Source organism: Felis catus, chromosome C2 (genome assembly GCF_018350175.1).
Source record: "Felis catus isolate Fca126 chromosome C2, F.catus_Fca126_mat1.0, whole genome shotgun sequence".
Taxonomy (NCBI): Eukaryota; Metazoa; Chordata; class Mammalia; order Carnivora; family Felidae; genus Felis; species Felis catus.
Window position 1 is genome coordinate 60,269,050 of NC_058376.1, and position 20,565 is coordinate 60,289,614.

Here is a 20,565-nt window from a genome sequence, read left to right on the forward strand (position 1 = left end):
TCACTAGTCTGTCAGCTCTAGGACAGCAGGGACGGCGCCTATTTGGTTCACCATTGTGTATGCAGTGCTTAGTCAAACCCAGCATGTGAGAGGTAAGCAATTAACATTTACTGAATGAACAAAGGAATGAATACAAAGAAGAATAATTCTTGCTCTCAAGTTGCCTATAACTTTATTAGAAAAATCAGATATATTGTTAAAGACTATAAAAAAAAATACAAAATTGGGGCGCCTGGGTGGCTCAGTCAGTTAAGCAATCGACTCTTGGTTTTGGCTCAAGTTGTGATTGCAGGGTCATGGAATCGCACTCTCCCCCCCTCCCCCCCCATCGGAACAGAGCCTGCTTGAGATTCTCCCTCCACCCTCTCTCCCTCAGTGCGGTCTCTCAAAATTAAAAAAAAAAAGTACACAGTTAAGTGTTAAGTACATAGTAATGCTTTGGGAGTTTAAAGGCAGGATGACTAGGGAAGGTGACACGGAGACGGTGGTGATGGGTAAGTTTTAGATGGGTGAATACAAGCGTGAAGGAAATAGCAAGCAAAGGCCTGGAGGTGGCACTTGAGTCGTTCAGGGGACAGTGGCAAGACCACTGCCACTTGAGAAACCATTTAAGGAAACAACCTACTGGGATGCAGAATGTGCAACAGGACAGTGCGGGGAGAAGAGCGGGGTACAGTGGACAGGAAGAGCTCCTGAGCAGGCGTACTGACACACACCCGAAGTAGCTGGCTATTGTATAAATTCAGTCTTTTATCTGGGCATCAGTAGAAACAAAACTATATCGAATATATAAATGTAAACTTTTGGCATAAAAATAAGCAGGTGACACTTAATCTTATTTTGAAAATTAATTTTGTTTGCAGTTAAAGAGCTCACTTGTTATGCTCCAGAGAACTTTTGATCTACTAAATAAAAACAAGACTGGCATGACTGTCAAAAGCTAGTGATCTCAAGGCCTAAAACTGTAGAGATACTTGGAACTAAAAGAAAACGTCTTAAAGAAAACCAGAGGATGAAGGATTTTAATTGTCACAGGAACATTTCCATATTTTCTCATTATTGGTACTTTTAATATGAACAATCTTTTTAATAACATTAATGTGATGACTAGTCTCTGATGGCCTTAATGATCCATTCTTTCACTTCTTATACGTAATTCTAAGCAGTGGATTCCTCCAGTTGAATTATTCTCCAGTGGATATTTCAGGTGAAATATGTGGTGGACTTGAATTTCTACAATACAAAAAGAAATTGAGACACTCCAAACTGAGTAGTATGGCCTTGTTTTTACGGTGAGACTTGAAGTTTGATGCTTTATCTGTTAGCACAGAATCAGTACGTGTTCGACAGGCTGCTTTCCCAGTTGAGATACACTGAAGATGCTAAAGAAAATATAAGAATAAACCTCTGTATCATTATGAATTGTGAAGGACCAGGTTTCAGGCATGTATTATAACATTTCTAAGTTTGTGTACTGTAAATATTACAGTGTCTTCATTTTTTCTTTAGCATGGGAATTCAGTAGTCAGGTTCTGAATCTGCAACTTGGTAATTATTACCTGAAAGGTTCTTCAGCCGTTGTATCTTTTTGAAGATAGATGTTTCAGGAGCTATGAGAGGTGAGATTATCTTGCCTCTTCATGTATCAAATGGTGGAAGAGTAAATTCTGGAAAAGGAGACATGTAGGGTACCAACACTCAAAATGAAGAACCACGTGCTGATTTTAAAAACGAGAGGATTATGTTGAAATCTGGGCACTTAGTGGCCGATCAAAGGAATACTTGAACTAAGCGTGGCTTTAGCTTAGCACTCTTTCATGGTGGAAGCGAACCACCTGGTTGAAAATAATCTGTGGATTACTTTTCAGGAGCCATATATGTCTTCACTTACTCATTCACGTGTGTAGCTTGTTTCAGTTGGGAAGTTATAACCAGACACAAACGTTAGCTCTTCAATAAAAACTTTTGGGGGCACTGTGTCCCAGTACTAGTGCACTGACTGAACTTCTAGGGCAGACAGAAGCTTTGGCTCTTTCACAACAATTTTTAGGCATGTATGTCTCAATATGATGTCTTTGGAACAAGAGAAAGATAGTGCCGAGTAATTTGTATATATTCTCACTGTTTGGACAATTGCTTCCCTTTAGTTACATGTTTCTTTTTTCCCCCAGAGTCCCCAAAGCCACATGAGATAGCTAAAGTCATTTTTGAGATGCCTGTAGAGAATGAAAGTATTAACTTCATTACAGGGAAAATGGATTTCTCTGGGTGGTTCCCAACAAACCTACATTGGGGTACCAGTGTACTTACCTGGGGTTTTTGAAAAAAGGATTTATGAAGTGTCTGGCTGTAAGAGTCACCGGATATTAAACTTGAAGACTTGTTCTCTGTTAAATTCACAAAAATGATCAGTGGCAAGCTGAATGTTTTTGTGATGTTATTTAAAACTTGTACTTCATGAACATACCTCAAAGGAAATTAACAAAGTTGCTTTATAGATTGACTGAACATGTATGCATGCAGAATTCAATTAATTGCATTTCAGCCTGTTAATGTAAATTGATACCAATAAAACCCAAAATGTCTGAGTTGTAGTTTTTCTTTTTCTGTTTAAAAAAAAAAAAAAAACCCAAACAAAAATAACTAGAAACGCTGCTACAGTGAAAAAGTGTATATGGGCCTACACTCTTAAAATTTTGTGCAAAAATAAAACCCAAAGGGGACTCTTCGGTCATCTTCGGGCAGTTTCATTTCAAATATGCAGACTGTTGGAACAAAAGTACTAGTAGGCCTGCTGGTCTAATGTAGAATCTGCTTGCCAGAAATCATGAAAATGAACAAGCTTTATAAATTAACAGCTCAGGGACGGCGATGGGCCTTTAAGGGAAGGCTGGAGAATTTGGGGGCGGTACCTCGGGAACAGTTCGCGGTGCAGATCTCCCCCTAAGCCTGTTGCCAGCGGCTGAATGAAGGCTGGCCCACCCACGAGTCCCCAGTACTTTGGGAACCCTCCGGGTTCCCGGGGTTCCCGTCTTTCCGTCGGCACTTCCCCCCGCCGTGGGTTTGGGCTTGCCCCGCCCACGTACCGCCCGCCCGCGGGCACCGGCGGGGCCGCACGGGGGCCGGGAGGGGCGGAGGTGCCGGGCCAGCCCTGCGCCTCGCCGCTGGCGCCCGCGCCCGGGAGCGCGTCCTCGGGTCCTCGGATCCCCGCGTCCTCCGGGCGCCAGGGCCTCGGGCCGGGGGAGGGGCCTCACCGGCGGGCTCCGCGGGGCGGCGGGCGGCGCACGTGCGGACGGGCGGGGATCCCCGGCGCCGGAGGCGGGGCACCCGGAAGCGCGCGCGGACTTGCCACGCCGAGCCCGGCGGGCAGGGGGGCGGCGGGGAGGCGGGCGCACTGCCCGGGCCGCGGCCGGCTGTGCTCACAGGTGGGCGGCGGCGGCGAAGGCGCGGCGGAGCGGAGCCGGGGTCCTCGAGACTCCAGCCGTCACACCGAGAGCCCAGCGGCTCCGAGCTGGGAAGACGCGTCCGCGCCTCGGGAGGAACCGGCCGTTCTCCCCGCCACCTCGGCCTCTTTGGCTGCAGCCGCACCTCGGCCCTGGAGCGCAGGTAACTTCCTTTCCAAGGTCATTCTTCGGGCGGGGCGGCGCTCGCGGCCCGCCCACGTCCTCACGGTCGGCGGAGGCGGGAGAGGGGCGCCCTGCGCGGAGCCGGAGCGGTGGGGCTGGACGGCGACTCTGAGCGCTGCGCGGGCGCCTGGTGGCCTCCCCGGAGCCGGCTGCAGACGCCGGCCGCAGCCCCGAGGGTGAGTTTCCACCTGCGCCCAGTCTTTGGGCGGGGACCGCTCGGCCCTCCCCAGCCTGCACCGGCAGGTGAGCGCAGCCGCCCGCACCCTGGCTGTCCTGGGCTGTGTGGTCGGCTGTCACCATGGGAACGGCTGGTGCCCAGACGGCTCCAGCCCCGGTGGGAAGGGACGGTGAACGCGGTTGGGAGCCCTTAGAGCTCCCTGTCTGGCCAAGCCGAGAGAGAAAAGCATGATGAGAACGAGACACCCCCTCCCCCTCTTTCTTCTTATTTTTGATTTCTCAGGCGTTGGCGGATAATCAGAGAGAGGCGTGGATGTGTTTACAAGATGAGTTGTGTTCTTTCCACCTTTACCTTCTGAGGGCTTCTTACCACTCATGGTGACAGGTGGAAATCGTGACACAGATGGGCAGTATGAAGCCAGTGAAGACAAACAAAGCGGAAGAACCTGAATTGGAGCCCCTGTGCTGCTGCGAGTACATAGATCGAAATGGGGAAAAGAACCACGTGGCTGCCTGTTTGTGCGATTGCCAAGATCTCGATGAAGGGTGCGATAGGTAAGGGCGGAGTGTTTCTTGATGCTGACCCCCTGGCCGTTTTGAGAACTACCATGCATACTTTAAGCTTAGCCATCCACAGCACTAGAATTTGCTCCCGATGCTGTTTCCAAGGGTCTGAAATAGTCGTCTTTTATGTCAAGTGTGAGGGTTTCGTAAAGATGAATTATTGGGTAGTGCACAACTGTCTGTTCGGCTCAGTTTAGGAGCACATAATTATTTTTTTCATTTTTAAAGGGAGAAGATGATGGAGAGAACAGGCAAATAAAGGGATAGTGGCAAGTTAAATGTATAAAAAAATAAAGTACAGACCCGCAGAATCCGTACATTTAAAATGAACACATTAGTACCAGAAAGTGCTTACATTCTCAGTGGTCTCAGCATCTAGCGACCAACTACTTGAGGATGGACTGCACCTGGCCACAAAGGGTCTTGAGGGCGGAAGGATCACTTTCCTGCTGTTGGAACCGGTCTCGCCAGAAGGCCCTCCCTCCCCCGACTGGCTGTTTTCAGCATGGGCAGCAACACAGTCTTGACCGATATTATTGTATTTGGCTTTTATTTTCACCATTAATCCCCAGTGTTGGAAATTACTATCCAAAAAGATGATTTTTAACATCAGTGAGAAAAATTTTGTGCCCAACAGTAATAACAGGTTTTATCCATTTTCTAAATAATTATATATCTAAAAACTGTTGCCATATGGAAAGCATAATGTGGGAGCAGAATAAGGACGTTTGGGAAGTTGCTTTTCCCTTTAATAATTATATCTGGTTAAAAAAGTCACCACAGAGGAACATTGTTGACTTAGAGCTTGGTGCATCCATCTCGACATGAAAAGTGTTCTTGGGATATTGTAGTTTAGAGCCCTGAAGACCCCATAGTCCTTTTGTAATTTTTCCTTGATAGTGTCTGTAGTCTTTTTTACAGGTGTTTTTAAATGGACTCAGTCTAAAGTCCATACTGAGAAAATGGAGCACTCTGCTTTAATGAATGGAAAAATGATGCTGTTTCCACAACTTCCATCAGTCGAGACCACAGCTCTTCCATTAACCTTCCAGCTCTTCCTCTCTCCTAGCCCTTGAGACCTGGGCTGTTGCTGCATCCTCTCCTTACCTATCTCTGGAGATAGGCTCCCGGTCTTTCCACTGTCCTGCTGCTCAGTACCACTCCCATGTAGTTATCTCCCCTCAATGTTCAAGGTGTTGCCTTACGTTTCCAAATTGTCTGTCTACGGTCAGAGTTATTCCTTGAGCTGATCGTTGTCTTAGGAGCCCAAGTGTGCAAAAAATATGTACAAATACTGCGTGTCCACGAGGCTTACTCGTTTTTCTCTTACCGGTTTGATCTCCACTCTTAGGCAGCCCCCTGGCCTTGCTGGACAGGTTTACTCCTTGGGCACAGGACAGGTTTGTGCTGTACATGTGCCTCTGCATTGGGCCGCCTCCCTGCCTCCTGTCCCCCCCAGCTCCCCACACCAGCGCCAGCCAGCCGTGGAGATCAGGCGCTGAGCCCACGTTTGTTCACAGAGACCCATCTAGTGACTCCACCCGGAAGTGTTTACTCTCCTCTGAGCACTCCTCAGTGTTTGCCCACAAGAGTTCATTAGGCGATTTTGCTGCTTTGTCCTGAGATTTCCTGAATTCCCATGTTGTCTTTGCAACTAGATTGTGAATTGTTTTGAGGATCTTAAGTCTCTATACGCCCCCAAACGTAAACAGTACTTGTACAGAATATGTGTGTATTCCTACATATTTGCTTCGTGGAGAAGTGGTTTTTAACTGTTACATTTCTAAACGGTAGCTAGTCTCTTTCGTATTAAAAAATGATACGTGATCCGAAAAGCTCCTGTTTAGTAGTATAGAAGTAGAATACTTGGCCTTTGGCCTCTTTTATCATTTATCCTGCTGTTTGGCCTACGGTGTTGAGTGTTTTTTTTGTTTAGCAAACCCCATGTGAAGTGCCTTCTTTTTGTGCTCTTCTGAATAGATGGATTACATGTAAATCCGTGCAGCCGGAGACTTGTGAAAGAATCCTGGATACTATTTCCGATCGCCTCCGAATTCCTTGGCTTAGGGGAGCCAAAAAAGTTAACATTAGCATCATTCCCCCGCTCGTCCTACTGCCTGTCTTCCTCCGCGTGGCTTCCTGGCATTTCCTCCTGGGGGGGGTGGTTTTGACCTCCCTTCCTGTGCTGGCTCTGTGGTACTACTACCTCACTCACAGAAGGAAAGAACAGACTCTGTTTTTCCTGAGCCTCGGACTGTTCTCTCTGGGCTACATGTACTATGTGTTCCTGCAGGAAGTGGTCCCCAAAGGGCGTGTGGGACCCACTCAGCTGGCTCTTCTTACCTGCGGGTTATTTCTGATACTCTTAGCCTTGTACAGAGCCAAGAAGAATCCAGGCTACCTCAGAAATCCAGCAAGCAATGACAGACCTCTAAGCAGCGGCCAGACTGAATGCCTGACCAGAAAAGGGCAGGAGAAGACCAAAGGGTTCCCGGGCGCAGAATCGTCGGGTAGTCTCAACAACCGCACGCTGAAGGATGAGCCTAAGGGCTCTTCCAGGGTGTTGGTTGGAAGCCCTACCAAGGTCAAGGAGGACTGGTGTGCCAAGTGCCAGTTGGTGCGACCAGCCCGGGCGTGGCATTGCCGGATCTGTGGCATCTGTGTGAGGAGAATGGATCATCACTGTGTCTGGTATGTTGGGAAAATCTGGTGGCTTTCAGAGTGTAAATTCACGTGAGACTCTAGCTGTGTTTGCTCCTCCTTTGCGCCACCCTAAAATCTCACTCGTTCCCAGCTTTACACCTTGCAGATATTTGTGTGCTGGCATGATATTCCCACTGAGTCACCAGCTTCCCAGTCTCACAGATGTAGTCCCCTCAGTCATTTCCTGAAGGGTGGTGGTGGTGTTGCTACTTTGCTTTTCCCTTCTGAGCTGCCCCTCTGTTACCTTCTCCTTCCTGCAAGAGAAGTATCTGCAGTCGAATGGTGTTTTTTAAAAAAAGAAGGGATCAGAATCCACATAGGCACGTTTCCCTGTGCTGTGCCTTTTGAACACAGAGCTCAAGAAAGTGTTCCCATATTTGTAGGTGACCCTGTCCCCTCACCATCCATCCTTTACCATTCTGATGACTCCTGGTCTGCATTGTTGAGGGAAGGCCCTACCAGGTACCAAGTACCTTCCTGTTTTGTTATTTGTAGAGTGGTGGGTGCTTTTTTTTTTTTTTTAAGTTTTATTTATTTATTTTGAGACAAAGAGCAGGGAGAGGGCAGAGAGACAGGGAGAGAGAGAATCCAAGCAGACTCAGTGCCATCAGCGCAGAGCCTGACGTGGGGCTTGATCCCACAAACCATGAGATTGTGACCTGAGCGGAGATCGAGAGTCGGACACCCAAGTAACTGAGCCACCTAGGTGCGGTGAAAGTTGGGCTTTTTTGGTACCTTCCAGCTGGCCAGTGCCAAACTAGGACACCCATACTATATGAAATGCAACTTTTGAAGACAGTGTTGCTGTTTCACTGAGTAAATCTAAAATGGTGTAGTGGGGCGCCTGGGTGGCGCAGTCGGTTAAGCGTCCGATTTCAGCCAGGTCACGATCTCGCGGTCCGTGAGTTCGAGCCCCGCGTCAGGCTCTGGGCTGATGGCTCAGAGCCTGGAGCCTGTTTCCGATTCTGTGTCTCCTTCTCTCTCTGCCCCTCCCCCGTTCATGCTCTGTCTCTCTCTGTCCCAAAAATAAATAAACGTTGAAAAAAAAATTTTAAAAATAAATAAATAAATAAAATAAAATGGTGTAGTTGATTCTGAATGCTGTAAGTAGTGCGTTTGCTGCTCTGTAGCTCTCGAGGCACTTGTGGTCAGGGAATTATGCTTTTTATGGTTAGGATGCTGAGGATTCTGGTCATGTAGCCTGCCCCCTCGCCCATAGAAGGGGACGTAGGGGAGGAGGAGGGTGCAGCAAGGCCAGGAGGGCTGGGAGTGGACCTCAAGTCTGAAATATTTGCACCAAAAGGAGCAGCAAACAAGGGGCTCTTTGTGAGCAGGGTTTCTGCAGGCCCTCGTACACCTTTAGTCTACACTCCCAGATTCTTACATCTTGTTATGACCTGGAACTATTTGAGGGATTTTTTTTTTTCCTTTTAAACAACAAGGCCTCTGTGAACAAATGGTTCCAGAGAAACATTTGGTGATAGTGGCTGTGGGGGAATTGGTCTGCAAACCTATAAACCAGCAGTTTGTTGGCCATAGAGGCAAGGCCCCCCTTCTTTTTCATTGAACTGTACTTGATCTACAACGTTATATTACTTTCAGGTGCACAGCATAGTGATTCAGCATTTATGTCCATTATGAATGATCACCATGATGAATCTGGCTACCATCTGTATCGAGAACTTTTTAAAATGTTTGCTTTTTCTTCCCCCTATGCTGTTTTGAGGATAAATAGCTGTGTTGGAGAATCAAATCATCAAGCATTTATACTTGCCCTTTCGATCTTCTTGCTAACCTCGGCGTATGGGATAACACTGACCTTGGACACCATTTGTAGAGATAGAAGTGTCTTCACAGCTCTCTTCTATTGTCCTGGAGTTTACGCAGATTACAGGTGAGATGTGGCTGCCGTAGCACAAAGCCCCGTAGAAGAGGGAACAGATGTTGCCGTTAATGTAAGGGGCTGTGATTTGCTGCCGCATCAGTTTTTAACCAAAACATGGGACAGGTTATCGGATGCCGGGTATCCTTGAAATTGCCAACCGAATTGTGCAGTGGACAGGTGTGTTTCTCTAGGGTGCTGACCGTTGACCCTTACAGACTGAGGAACTAGTACACTGCAGGGAGGGCTGGGCTCAGGCAGGGAAGTCCGGAGTCAGATGACCACGTGCATGGCCAAGGTAGCAGTAGTGAAACTAAAGCCATAAAGGAGCGGTCCCAGCGTATGTGTGTGGTCTATTTTGTCATAGATTGTCAAGGCAAGACAATCTTGCCTCCCTTTGTTGTGGCTTTCTCATGCTCTTTAGCCCTATCTGGATTTATTGCTTCTGACCCTTTTGTGATGTGCTCACAATTTCTGTAACATTTCTTTACTTTGTAACCTCCATTGGTTTTTCCTGTTCTACTTTTTAAAATATCACCACTCATGATTACTGTGGTATCTAGGTCACAATTTCCTTTGTTAGGTTGGGGCACATTTATATATTGTGGAGATCTCCATGCTTTGTGGGAAGCTGGGGTTTTGCAGCTTTGGCTGCAGCCAGCCCCTCCCCAGAGCGCTGTGGGCCCCCTGCCTGTGTTCTTTGCGTCCTCTCTTCCACCTTTTCCTCTGAGGAGGATGCTGTGTGGGGTCTGTGGTTCCCAGTCTGAGCTAGGACAGCTCTGCCCCATGGTCCTTGTCTGTCTGTCTGTGTCTGTCTGTCTTTCTCTCTTTTTTCTTTTCTTTCTTCATTTTCGAGAGACAGAGTGTGTGCAGGTAAGGGGCAGAGAGAGAGGGAGACACAGAATCCGAAGCAGGCTCCAGGCTCTGAGCTGTCAGCACAGAGCCTGACGTGGGGTTCAAACCCACGAACTGTGAGATCATGACCTGAGCCAAAGTCGGACGCTTAACAGACTGAGCCACCCAGGCACCCTCCTTTTCTTTCTTCTTACTCTTCGTTTTCAGAACAATCCCCGCTTTCCCTACATAGTGCCTCTGTGGAGGTATTTGTTTACATTAGTTTGTGGCCAGATCTCTCGTTGCTATTCTCCATCTAGAGGTTTGTGAGCATTAGTAGAATAGATTGGTCCTCCTCCTCAGGGCCAATTCCTTTTCTTTCTGTACTGAGAGTGTTAGTAGGTTGTGAAATGTGGGTGATAAAGTCCCAAAGCAGGGCACGTCTTTGTGTTGCTAAGCATGAGTTTTGTGAGCTTTCTGGGGGCCACTGACATGGAATGAGGAACATGGTCTGCCGCTGGTACTCATCCTCCATACAGGTGCTTCACGTCACCCCATTGAACCTGGTTTTCCTCATCTCTGGTGAGTTAATCATCTCTGAGTCCCTTTCAGCTTAACAAATGAAGATTCCTTGGGATGGGTTCATTTCCAGCTGACGCTTCATTTGCAAATATTTGAAAAGAGTCAACTGGCAGACATTAATCAGTAGCCTCTCTTCGCAGTCTGACGGATGAGCTGAAAGGAGCTTTCTTGTCCGGTGTGATTCTGTTGGCTTGAGGAGGCTGGATTTATAGACATCAGGACCTGTAGCGGTTTGTGTCCATCAATGTTGTACTGATCGTACTGACAAAATGGGGATGCAGGGCCTTAGCACTGTTCCTGTGTTCCCACCCACAGCTTCCTTGAGGATGTTTGTAGCAGTATCTGCTCAGTTAAGAACGATTTGGAATTGTTCATTCATTCGATAGATTCGGGATGCTGTTCTGTGAGGCACTGTGTTGGTTGCGTGGGGGACACCAAATACAAAAACGTCCTTGCTACTGTAATACAACATTCTAGAAAAAGAGGCACCGATAATTATAGCATAAAATAGGACATGGGAATCGTTCTGTGTTAAGCATTCTGGTGTCCTGAGGGTGGAAAAGTATCTTCCAATCGGGATAACTGGGGAAGGTACCAGAGTCCTTCGTAACGAGTACTACGCGTGTCAAATGTTAGAATGGTGCCACTTACCCACCGAAGAGATTGGTAGTCCTGACCTGCCCTTTCTCCTCCCAGCTCAGCGTTGTCCTTCACCTGTGTGTGGTACTCTGTGATCATCACGGCGGGCATGGCCTACATCTTCCTCATCCAGCTGATAAACATCAGTTACAACGTCACCGAGAGGGAAGTCCAGCAGGCCCTTCGACAGAAGACGGGGCGCCGGCTCCTCTGTGGGCTCATCGTGGACACAGGCCAGTACAACCGGGGCTTCCTGCGGAACTGGTACCAGTTCTCCACCCTGGGTGCCCACCCCTTCCACCACCCTGCCGAGGACATTGTCTGAAGTGCCTTCCGTGTGGCTCTGCGAGGGGCGGCCCCTCCCTCTGCTCCCTCCCATTGTACACTTCAGTGTCCACGCAGGATGTTCGTTTTTATCCCCAGTTTCCTAAAGGCTGTATAGGGCCATGCTCAGGTTTAGACATTGGACTGGGAAGAAATGAAGTTTCCTGACTTCAACCTAAGAGATTTTTTTATCAAAGCAGTAAAAGAGCCATTCTTTTCCAGTCACCTTGTTAACTAACTCAGTCACCATGTGGAAAAGGATGTGGATTGCTAATGCACAGATTGATAGAAGCAGTTCCCATCCATTACTAGGGGAGAAAGAGTTTGGATTAGGGTAGTTTCCAGTCCCTCTTTCAATTCCTGATAGCCATGTGACCCTTAGTTGAGTCACCTCCCCGAGTCTCAGGTTCATCTGTAAAGTGGGGGTACTAGTAGCACCTGCCCTGGCTTACCTCACAGTCGTGAGGGTCGTGCGAGGGATGGGGTATGTGGAAAGCACTGGAAAATGACTAAAGCACTCAACAGGTTTGAAGTATTATTAGGAAGGTTCGAAGACTGAGAAAACTGTTTATAGATCAGAATACTGAAGCCAAAAGTATCAGAGTAATCCACTTTCAGCTTTTCAGAATGGAAGAAAGATCCTGAAATACCATATTGTACAGTTATGGCAACTTCTCTCTTTGAAGTATTAGACATTAACTACTCAAACGGGGTAGAGGATGACCAGATGGATTTACACGATCTTCTGATCTTGAAGGGACACTTGATAACAGTTACGATTACTGGTCGTGTAGTATACGCTGGTCTTGAATTCAGGTGATGAGTCCTTGATTTTCATCTTATTTCTTATACATTTATTCTCTTTGGATTTACTCTACATCACTCTAAACTCCAATAGCCATTACTGTTTTTTCCCTCTTTCCATGCTTCACCTGGGAAGGTGCTAGAGCACTTAGGATGAGGCTGGAAGAGGAGAACAGACACCCTGTGGGGAGCATTTTACCCTCTTTCCTGGGTAGAGTGGCTGGTTACTATCAAGGGCTTGATTTTTTTTTTTTTTTTCCCTCATGGAAGTAATTCAGATACTGTCGTTACAGCACTCAGTTGCAAAAACCAGTCTTCTGGCATTCACAGTTCTTCTGGCATGACCTCTCTGAGGAATTGACTGACATCTTCCTACTTGCACATTACTTCTCATTCACCGTTCCCTAGACAAAAGTGTCTCACTTGGAGAGAAGAAACAGGGTATATGTGGTTTCCGCTAATTAATGGACTACGATTCCTCCCTAGCTCTTCCTAAAATAATAAGTTGTCTCTTTAATTGTATCTTTAAACTGAAAATGTACAGAAGATTAAATACATATAGAGAACGGGTCTATTCTGCCATGGAATTAGGATAAGGCGATTTTGGATGGGGAAAATACCATCTTGAATTATTTGGTTTTATACGCGTACTTATTTTGCAATCCCAAAGAAAATTCATGAGTCCTTAAATTTGCTTTGGCTTATAGCTTCATATAGGGGAAATATTGCCAGCTTTTCCCGTCTTTCTGTGCATGCTGCCGTAGTAAGAGGTTTATAAATGTCGAGAGGAAATACTGCTCCTTCCTGCAACTTTCCCTCTGGAGCTGGCACCGTCCCTAGTTCTGCCATGAAACGAAGCTGTCCTTAAGACACTCACCACATTTTTATATCAGGCTGGTCGCTGCTCTCCCCAGAGATGGATTGTTTAACCAATGAGAGGCTCCGTATTCCCCTGGGATGAGCCAAAGAGCAAGTCTGGGGATGTTAGCAGTCTGTGGTTTCTACAGTGATGCCCTTGCCCTGGCCCAGAGTCAAGCATTCGTTTGGAGTTAACGTTGGATCTGATAGGACTGATTCTTTTCCGTGTGAGTTTGAGAGAGTAATGATGTCAGGGACAGCACATGTGGCCAGAAACCTCTATTTGTCATCTCTTGAACACCAGATGTGTAGGCAACTGATTGTCTAAACAGTTGATGATAGAATTCATAGAAATGTTAGCATAGTCGGTAATTTGAGCCTCTTGCTAAATCTTTAACAACCATCAAAACCAGACACAAAGAGGAGTAGTCCCCAAAAGACCAGGGTCATGTGGGAGGATTGAGAGCGACTGCCATCTTCATAACCGTGCAGCCTTCGAGTTTATCCGCATGGGGCCTCTCAGGCTCCCTCACCTGCAGGGCTCCTTATATATTATTCTGGCTGGTGGGAACTAAGAGGCTTGTTTTAAGTTCCTCGAGATCTTCATGATTGGTGTTTTTCAGAAGAAAGCTCAAACTTTTGAAAACTTCAGTGGTTGAGTGGGGGTAAAAGCCTACTGAAATATTTGCACCAAAAGGAGCAGCAAACAAGGGGCTCTTTGTGAGCAGGGTTTCTGCAGGCCCTCGTACACCTTTAGTCTACACTCCCAGATTCTTACATCTTGTTATGACCTGGAACTATTTGAGGGATTTTTTTTTCCCCTTTTAAACAACAAGGCCTCTGTGAACAAATGGTTCCAGAGAAACATTTGGTGATAGTGGCTGTGGGGGAATTGGTCTGCAAACCTATAAACCAGCAGTTTGTTGGCCATAGAGGCAAGCCCCCCCCTTCCCAACCTCAGCCTGTTAATGAACATATTGGATATGGAGCTTTATAAATGAGCTTCTATAATCGTGGTCATGCCATTGTGTATCATTCCTAGGGAAGAGAAATGAGTCCATTTGGAGGATTTAATGGAAAAAGTAGTTAAGGATCGGGATTGCATGAAAGGAGAAAGTCCTTCAGTATTTAAAATGTTTTTTATGATACCCAAAGAGTACTTTGTGGTTACGGCGGAGCCCCCTGAAATGAACTGACCTTTAATAAGCCTTAAGTGAGTTTTAGGGACACTGCTGCTCACCTCACCTCAGCCACCTCTGTATCTGCTTATGATGCTGGAAATCTTTGCCATTCAAGTAGTGTTGTCCTTTGGTGAATGAAGTAATTGTTATCTTCCACTGTGCCACCTGCCTAGCAGAAAGGCTGCTACAAACTTTCTCTTATGCAATAGTCCTTGGTACTTCTAATATTTTTAGTAAGAGAAAATTTTCTATACTAGAATCTTCCACTGCCAGAAAACAATGCCAGTAAGGTTTGCTGGAATACTGACCATCTGCTTAATAGACTTATTTCCTTTGGGTAGGAAATTAGCTTTTTATTACAAAACTAATATAAGCAAAAATACATCTAGAAGCACAGTCTTAACCAGGATGTTTAACAATGTTTTGTGAGCTTTAAGGGTCTCTTTAGATGAGGTAAGTAGGTTTATAGGACTTCATTTGGGCCATATTTTGGTACCCTGAATTTGAAAAAAAGAGAATTTCCTCGAACAAGCATGGGATGGTAGAGACTTTTGCTTGAGGCACCTGTGTGGAATCTTGTTTTCTGCCATGTTACATCAAACACTGCCAAGGTGATGCAGGGGGAGAATGAGAGCTGTGCTTCGTGCTGAATAAAATCCCCTATGTTCTCCCCGGCGTTTGCTGTGGTGAATAGACATTTCTTGCAAAATCAGCTAAATGTAATCTTGTTGCTCATGGGCTGTTAACCTCACTTCAGTCGGCACCAAGTGCTTCACTGTAGTTTTAGCAGCAAAGACCCAGTGGTTAATGGAGACAATTTTCTTAGAGGTTGTGGCCATTTCTGGCTACATTTCCGAGTTGGGCTTTTGACTTCCTGCTACTCCAGCCTTCCTGGTGGCACCTTTACTCCTAGAGAATTCATACTTTAAAGGCAAAGCTTTAAAAGCAGAACTAGTCTGTTCTGGTTCCCAATGCGACAGACATCCTGTATTTCTTCCCACGGCACCACTGCCAAGACGTCACGTCACAGAACTTGGGAGCTCAACCTGCTGCGGGCCTGTGGTCTGGGGGGTTGGATGGTTTGAGTTGTTGGGGCAGTGGAGCCGTTTCACTTGATTACATTTCTGGGTCTGATGTTAGACTAAAGGACACCCAGGAATGTTTACTATTCAGTGTTTAATGTAACTGGCCCAGCAACGTGCGAGGGGATTCCCGACGCCAACTCTGGAGGCTACGGGCTAAGCGTTTTGCACTATTTTTATACTTGTGTTCATATCCTCTTATCACCTCAGACTGAGACACAAGGCCTTTTAAGTGGAGATTTAAAAAATTACTGCCATTTATGTAAAATAATGTACTGTGACCGAGTTGCTTAAATAGAAAATAAAGTGCTTTCTTTAAGGGAAATGGTGTTTCTTAGTGTGTCTCCTGAACTGTTTTGCTGTAAGGGAAGCCTGTGTCAGAGCTGGGCGGCTGCTTTGGCCACTGAGGGGTCCCCGTCCTGTGACCTAAGTTACCCCTAGCCCTGAAGTGTCCTTTTCCTGCTGGTTACATTTTCTAGTTTTATAGGCCAGGCGTCCTGCTTATTTGGACATTCTGTCAGCAGTAATATTTCTAATCATGTCTCAGGATAGTCCAGCAAGAAGCAGAGGTCACTGACAAAGTGATTTTCCCGTGTGTCTTTAGAAGGTTCCCGAAATAGGTAAAAAGTCCTCACTGGCCCAGTCACAATATGGGTTGCTAAAGACTCACTGTCTAATTTGATGCTTGAGGTGAAGGAGAAATAAAGGAACGCTTAAGAGAGAAAACCTAAGCTTTATGAGATTTACTTGGGCCCTTGGCTTGTTGACTTAAGGGGCTCATCCTTCCTTATCTGCAGGCCTGGCACTGCCCTAAAGTTGATATTTGGCATCTGGGTGCTGATGGTCACCAGGGTTCTGTGCTGCACCACACGCAAGGGTGGTGGAGGGTGATTTGGATGGAAAGAGATTAAGCATGAGTTCGTTTCAGTCCCACTTTCTTTGGTGCCTATTGGTCTTAAAAAGAGTTTTTAGCTGACACCTGCATACTCACATGAAAGGAAAGGATGTGTGGGGACAGGGACTCTGTAGAAGAAATAAAGTTCGGTCGAGGGCATTTTGTCAGTTCTGAGTAAATCCTCACATGTGTTCCGGAGACAAAGGATGGGGGTGGCTGTGCCGGTGGCACAACAGCACGTCCCTTCTAGGGAGCGAGAGACAACAGCGGTTTCTTGAACAGCAAACGCGGTTTTATTTTACCAGCTTAAAATTTCCAGTTACCAAACAACAGTAGTGACCTCGGAGCTGCAAGGGGCCTTCTGGTTTTACTGGGTGCCCTTCTCTATTATACTTAGATTTGTTACAGTAAACCTGTTGTTTGTGAGGAAGTGTTTTTTTCTAGCACGTAATTCAGACAGTCCACAGGAGAGCATTTTTCAGTGTTTATAGTCTTCTGCACCTTAAAGGTAAATCCTTCTTTGAATCAGAGAAGTATCTCCGTACGTGGATCAAACTGAGCTAAAGACTAGAAGACAGACCGGGTGTATTACCTAGAAGCTGCAGCTGTGAGCATGAACACACACATTAACAAACTTCCGGACTGCTTCTGATGGGGCCGTTGGCTTTTGGAATCCCCTTCACGCTGGTCAGGATGCTCCAAAGGGAGGGATCTCCGATGCTGCAGTTTCTCTGAAATGAGGGTCCACTGCCGGCCCTTTGCCACAGCTGCATGGAAGTCCGTCTGATACGTGCTTTTCCATCAGGGGTGGGCAGAAGGATGGGGCCTCGCAGCATGTCTGTTGCTGATGCTGACCTTCTAGACAACTGAGCACCTGTGACTCCTTTTCCAAATACTCACTACCTTTAATTTCTATCGAAGGTACATTTGTCAACGACCAATGTTAAACCATAAGGACACGTTTTCCTTCAAAGACTCAGGCAAGCAAACACTTGTCCCCTTTTAAAGTTTATGATGCTAAAAATATATAGGATACATTTGAACAGTTGAGCTTTAGACTGTTCTTCTGAATGCTCCTGCTGTGATGAATGCTTTAATGAATTAGCAATCCAAGAAGAGTCAAAGAAGGAAGTGAAAATTCCCCAGATAATTCCTCCAGTCCAAGAAGTATTTGACAGAAGTATTTGACAGAAGTATTTGACAGGCATATGCACATATGTGCGGATGGCCATCCCACACGCTGCACCGCGCGTGCACACCGTCCCCCAAGGACTCCTGGGACACGAGGGCCTGCGTCTGCTGCTGCCACGGGAGTCACGGTGGTGCAGGCATCTGGAAGTCTGGGAGAATTTCAGCTACCTTCCTGCGGAGTTGCTTTCGCCTTTCTTCTTTTATTCTTTCCTCTTTCATAGAGTTTGCAAACTTCTTCCACGTCTGAAATGTGATCCAGAGAATCCTCCTTTAAAAATAAAAAGTAAAAAAAGGTAAAACACCAAGGGAAAATTTTACTTTCCATCAGTAGAAGAATAATTCTTTGAATAAAATGTTATATAAGAAATACGGAGATCAGAATCGGAATTCAGACAGAAGTGCTATGAAGAAAATTAAGCAGTGAAACAGGATGGAGTGATTGGTGGGTTTTTATTTTTCATCCAGGGTCAGGGAAACCCTCTCTGAGGTGACATTTGAGTGGAGCACCCAGTGGCCTCTGAAAATGCAGGCCATGAGACATTCCGGGTGATGTGGTCACAGCCTGCACCTTGTGCTCAAGACAGAACCAGTGGACCGAGGGCTCCAGCAGCCAAACACCTCAAGGCAAAGATGCTGGAAACGCAAGTGCAGTACCACAGTCACAGACTGAGTCCCAGGCACTTAGACGTATGGGCATACTTCATTTTATTGCATTTCACAGATAGTGCATTTTTTATAAACTGAAGGTTTATGGCAGCAACCCTGCACTGAGCCAAGTCAGTCGGCTCTGCTTTTCCAATAGCATTTACTTATACTTCGTGTTTCTATGGTGCATGTTGGTAATTCTCACAACATTTCAGGCATTTTCATTATCACAGTATTTGTTATGGTGATCTGGGATCAGTGACCTTTGATACTAACATTGTAACTGGGGCACCACAACCCATGCACAGACAGGGCGGCACACTTAAGTGATAAATGTGCGTGTTCTGACTGCTCGACTAGCCGTTTCCCCATCCCTCTCCTTCACCTCAGGCCTCCCTATTCTATGAGACACAATATTGAAATGAGGTCAGTTAATAACTGGCCTCCATGTGTTCAAGTGAAAGGAAGAGTCGCATGCCTCTCACTGCAAATCAGAAGCTAGAAATGATTAAGCTTAGTGAGGAAGGCACGTCTAAAGCCAAGAGAAGCCAAAAGCTAGGCGCCTTTTGCCAAATAGCCAAGTTGTGAATGCAAAGGAAAAGTTCTTGAAATTAAGATGCTTTTCCAGTGAACACGGGAATACTAGGAAACCAAAACAGCCTTATTGCTGATACGGAGAAAGTCTGACTAGTCTGGATAGAAGATCACACCAACCATGACATTCTCTTCAGCCAAAGCTTAAGCCACAGTAAGGCCCTAACTCAATTCTAGTTAGGCTGACAAGGATGAGGAAGCTGCAGAAGAAAAGTTGGAAGCTAGCAGAAGGTGGTTCCTGAGGTTTAAGGGGAAAATCCCCTCCATGACATAAAAGTGCGCAGTGAAGCAGCAGGTGCTGATATAGAAGCTGCAGGAGGTTATCTGGAAGGTCTAGCTCAGATCAGTCATGAAGGTGGCAGCCATGCTAAACAACAGATTTTCAATGTAGATAAAGACAGTCTCATTTTGGAAGAAGACACCATCCAGGATTTTCTTAGAGGAAGTCAGTGCCTGGCTTCAGAGCTTCAAAGGACAGGCTGACTCTCTCGTTAGGAGATAAGGCAAGTGGCGACTTGAAGTTGAAGCCATTGCTCACTGACCATTCCAAGAACCCTAGGGCCTGTAAGAATTCTGCTAAATCCACTCTGCCTGTGCTCTGTAAATGGGACAACAAAGCCTGGACGGCAGCACATCTGTTAACAGCATGGTTTACTGAATATTTTAAACTCACTGTTGAGATCTGTTGCTCAGAAAAAAAGATTCCTGGCAAAATATGACTGCTGATAATGCACTTGGTCACCCAAGAGCTCTGAAGGAGACGGACAATGAGACTAATGTTTTCATACCTCTTAACACAACATCCATTCTGCAGCCCATAGATCAAGGAGTAATTTTGACTTTCACGTCTTATTACCTAAGAAATACATTTCTTAGGGGCGCCTGGGTGGCTCAGTCGGGTTAAGGATCCAACTCTTGATTTCGGCTCATCGGGCTCTGTGCTGAGTGTGAAACCTTCTTAAGATTCTCCCTCTCCCCCTGCCCCTTCCACTTTCTCTCTCTCTTTAAAATAAAAAACAAAAAATAAATATTTCTTAGGGCTGTACCTGCCATAGATAGTGATTCCTCTGATGGATCTGGGCAAAGTAAATTAACCTTCTGGAAAGGAGTCACTATTCTAGAGGTCATTAAGAACATTTGTGATTCATGGGAAGAGATCAAAATATCAGCATTTGCAGGAGTTTGGTAGAAGCTGATCCCAACCCTCTTGGGTGACTTTGTGGGGTTCAAGACTTGAGTGGAGGAAGTAACTGCAGATGGGGTAGAAACAGCAAGAGAACTAGAATCACAAGTGGAGCCTGAAGATGGGACTGAATTGCTGCCATCTCATATAACGCTTTAACGGATGAGAAGTTGCTTCTTATGGATAAGCAGAGAAAGTGGTTTCTTGAGATGGGATCTACCCCTGTAAAGATTCCAAGAAGACTGGTGAAACAACAAAGGATTTGGAATAGGACATAAACTTGGTTGGTAAAGCAGTGGCAGGGGATCAGAAGATCGACCCCAATTAAAAAAAATTTTTTTTTAATGCTTATTTTTGAGAGAGAGAGAGAGTGTGCGTGAGCTGTGGAGTTGCAGAGAGAGGGAGACACAGAATCTGAAGCAGGCTCCAGGCTCTGAGCTGTCAGCACAGAGCCCAGCGCGGGCTCAAACTCCCAAACCGCGAGATCAGGACCTGAGCTGAAGTCAGATGCTCAACTGACTGAGCCATCGACCCCAATTTTAAAAGAAGTTCTACTGTGGGTAAAATGTTATCAAACAGCATCATGTGCCACAGAGGAAATTGTTTGGGAGGGGAAGAGTCAGTTGATGCAGCAAACTTCACTGTTGTCTTAAGAAATTGCTACAGCCACCCCGGCCTTCACCAACCACCACCCTGATCAGTCAGCAGTCATTAACATAGAGGCAGTTCCTCTACCAGGGAAAAGATTATGACTCCCTAAAAGCTCAGATGATGGTCAGCCTTTTTTTTAGCAATAAAGTA

The 20,565-nt window shown here is 46.1% G+C and overlaps 4 protein-coding genes across 16 annotated transcripts in view; 2 read left to right on the top strand and 2 right to left on the bottom strand.

Annotated features, from left to right (window-relative positions):
- GRAMD1C (GRAM domain containing 1C) overlaps positions 1-2,588 on the top strand; it is a 103,323-nt gene extending 100,735 nt beyond the window's left edge. For both annotated transcript variants that reach the window (XM_003991642.6, XM_019839738.3), the window contains one exon: positions 864-2,588. In XM_003991642.6, the coding sequence (XP_003991691.2) occupies positions 864-944 (81 nt within the window). In that variant the 3' untranslated portion in view covers positions 945-2,588. The remainder of the gene's footprint in view (positions 1-863) is intronic.
- LOC123379955 (translation initiation factor IF-2-like) lies at positions 144-4,088 on the bottom strand. 5 transcript variants are annotated; one of them, XR_006585073.1, is made up of 4 exons: positions 2,913-3,065; positions 2,311-2,387; positions 1,560-1,667; positions 996-1,233 (listed from the first exon to the last, which is right to left on the bottom strand). XR_006585073.1 is itself a non-coding variant. In XM_045036974.1 (2 exons), exons 1-2 carry the CDS (start codon positions 3,924-3,926, stop codon positions 1,646-1,648), a joined length of 360 nt encoding a protein of 119 aa, XP_044892909.1. In that variant the 5' UTR covers positions 3,927-4,088; the 3' UTR covers positions 996-1,645. The 5 variants fall into 5 exon arrangements, 2 of the variants coding, with proteins under 2 accessions (XP_044892909.1, XP_044892908.1); XR_006585072.1 differs by having other exon boundaries at positions 996-1,382; XR_006585071.1 differs by having other exon boundaries at positions 144-2,387; positions 2,913-3,075.
- Positions 4,089-4,206: 118 nt separating this feature from the next.
- The window catches only part of ZDHHC23 (zinc finger DHHC-type palmitoyltransferase 23), a 35,878-nt gene continuing 19,519 nt past the window's right edge, over positions 4,207-20,565 (top strand). For 2 of the 5 annotated variants that reach the window (XM_045036969.1, XR_006585070.1), the window contains exons 1-4: positions 4,207-4,358; positions 6,348-7,058; positions 8,797-8,964; positions 11,065-11,240. In XM_045036969.1, the coding sequence (XP_044892904.1) occupies positions 4,207-4,358; positions 6,348-7,058; positions 8,797-8,964; positions 11,065-11,240 (1,207 nt within the window). Of the gene's footprint in view, positions 4,359-6,319; positions 7,059-8,796; positions 8,965-11,064; positions 15,582-20,565 lie in introns of those variants that run through there. The other 3 variants (XM_023260147.2, XM_023260149.2, XM_045036970.1) reach the window with 3 other exon arrangements.
- Positions 16,422-20,565, bottom strand: part of CCDC191 (coiled-coil domain containing 191) — an 89,786-nt gene continuing 85,642 nt past the window's right edge. For all 4 annotated transcript variants that reach the window (XM_019839736.2, XM_003991658.4, XM_019839735.2 and 1 more), the window contains one exon: positions 16,422-17,610. In XM_019839736.2, coding sequence (XP_019695295.2) covers positions 17,466-17,610 — 145 coding nt within the window. In that variant the 3' untranslated portion in view covers positions 16,422-17,465. The remainder of the gene's footprint in view (positions 17,611-20,565) is intronic.

Coding starts and splice junctions, on each gene's coding strand:
- LOC123379955 (XM_045036973.1), bottom strand. CDS start 3,926: ATGGTGACAGCCGACCACACAGCCCAGGACAGCCAGGGTGCGGGCGGC. Junction 2,388..3,588: donor ACCTGCGCTCCAGGGCCGAG/GTGCGGCTGCAG, acceptor TGAATTTAACAG/AGAACAAGTCTTCAAGTTTA.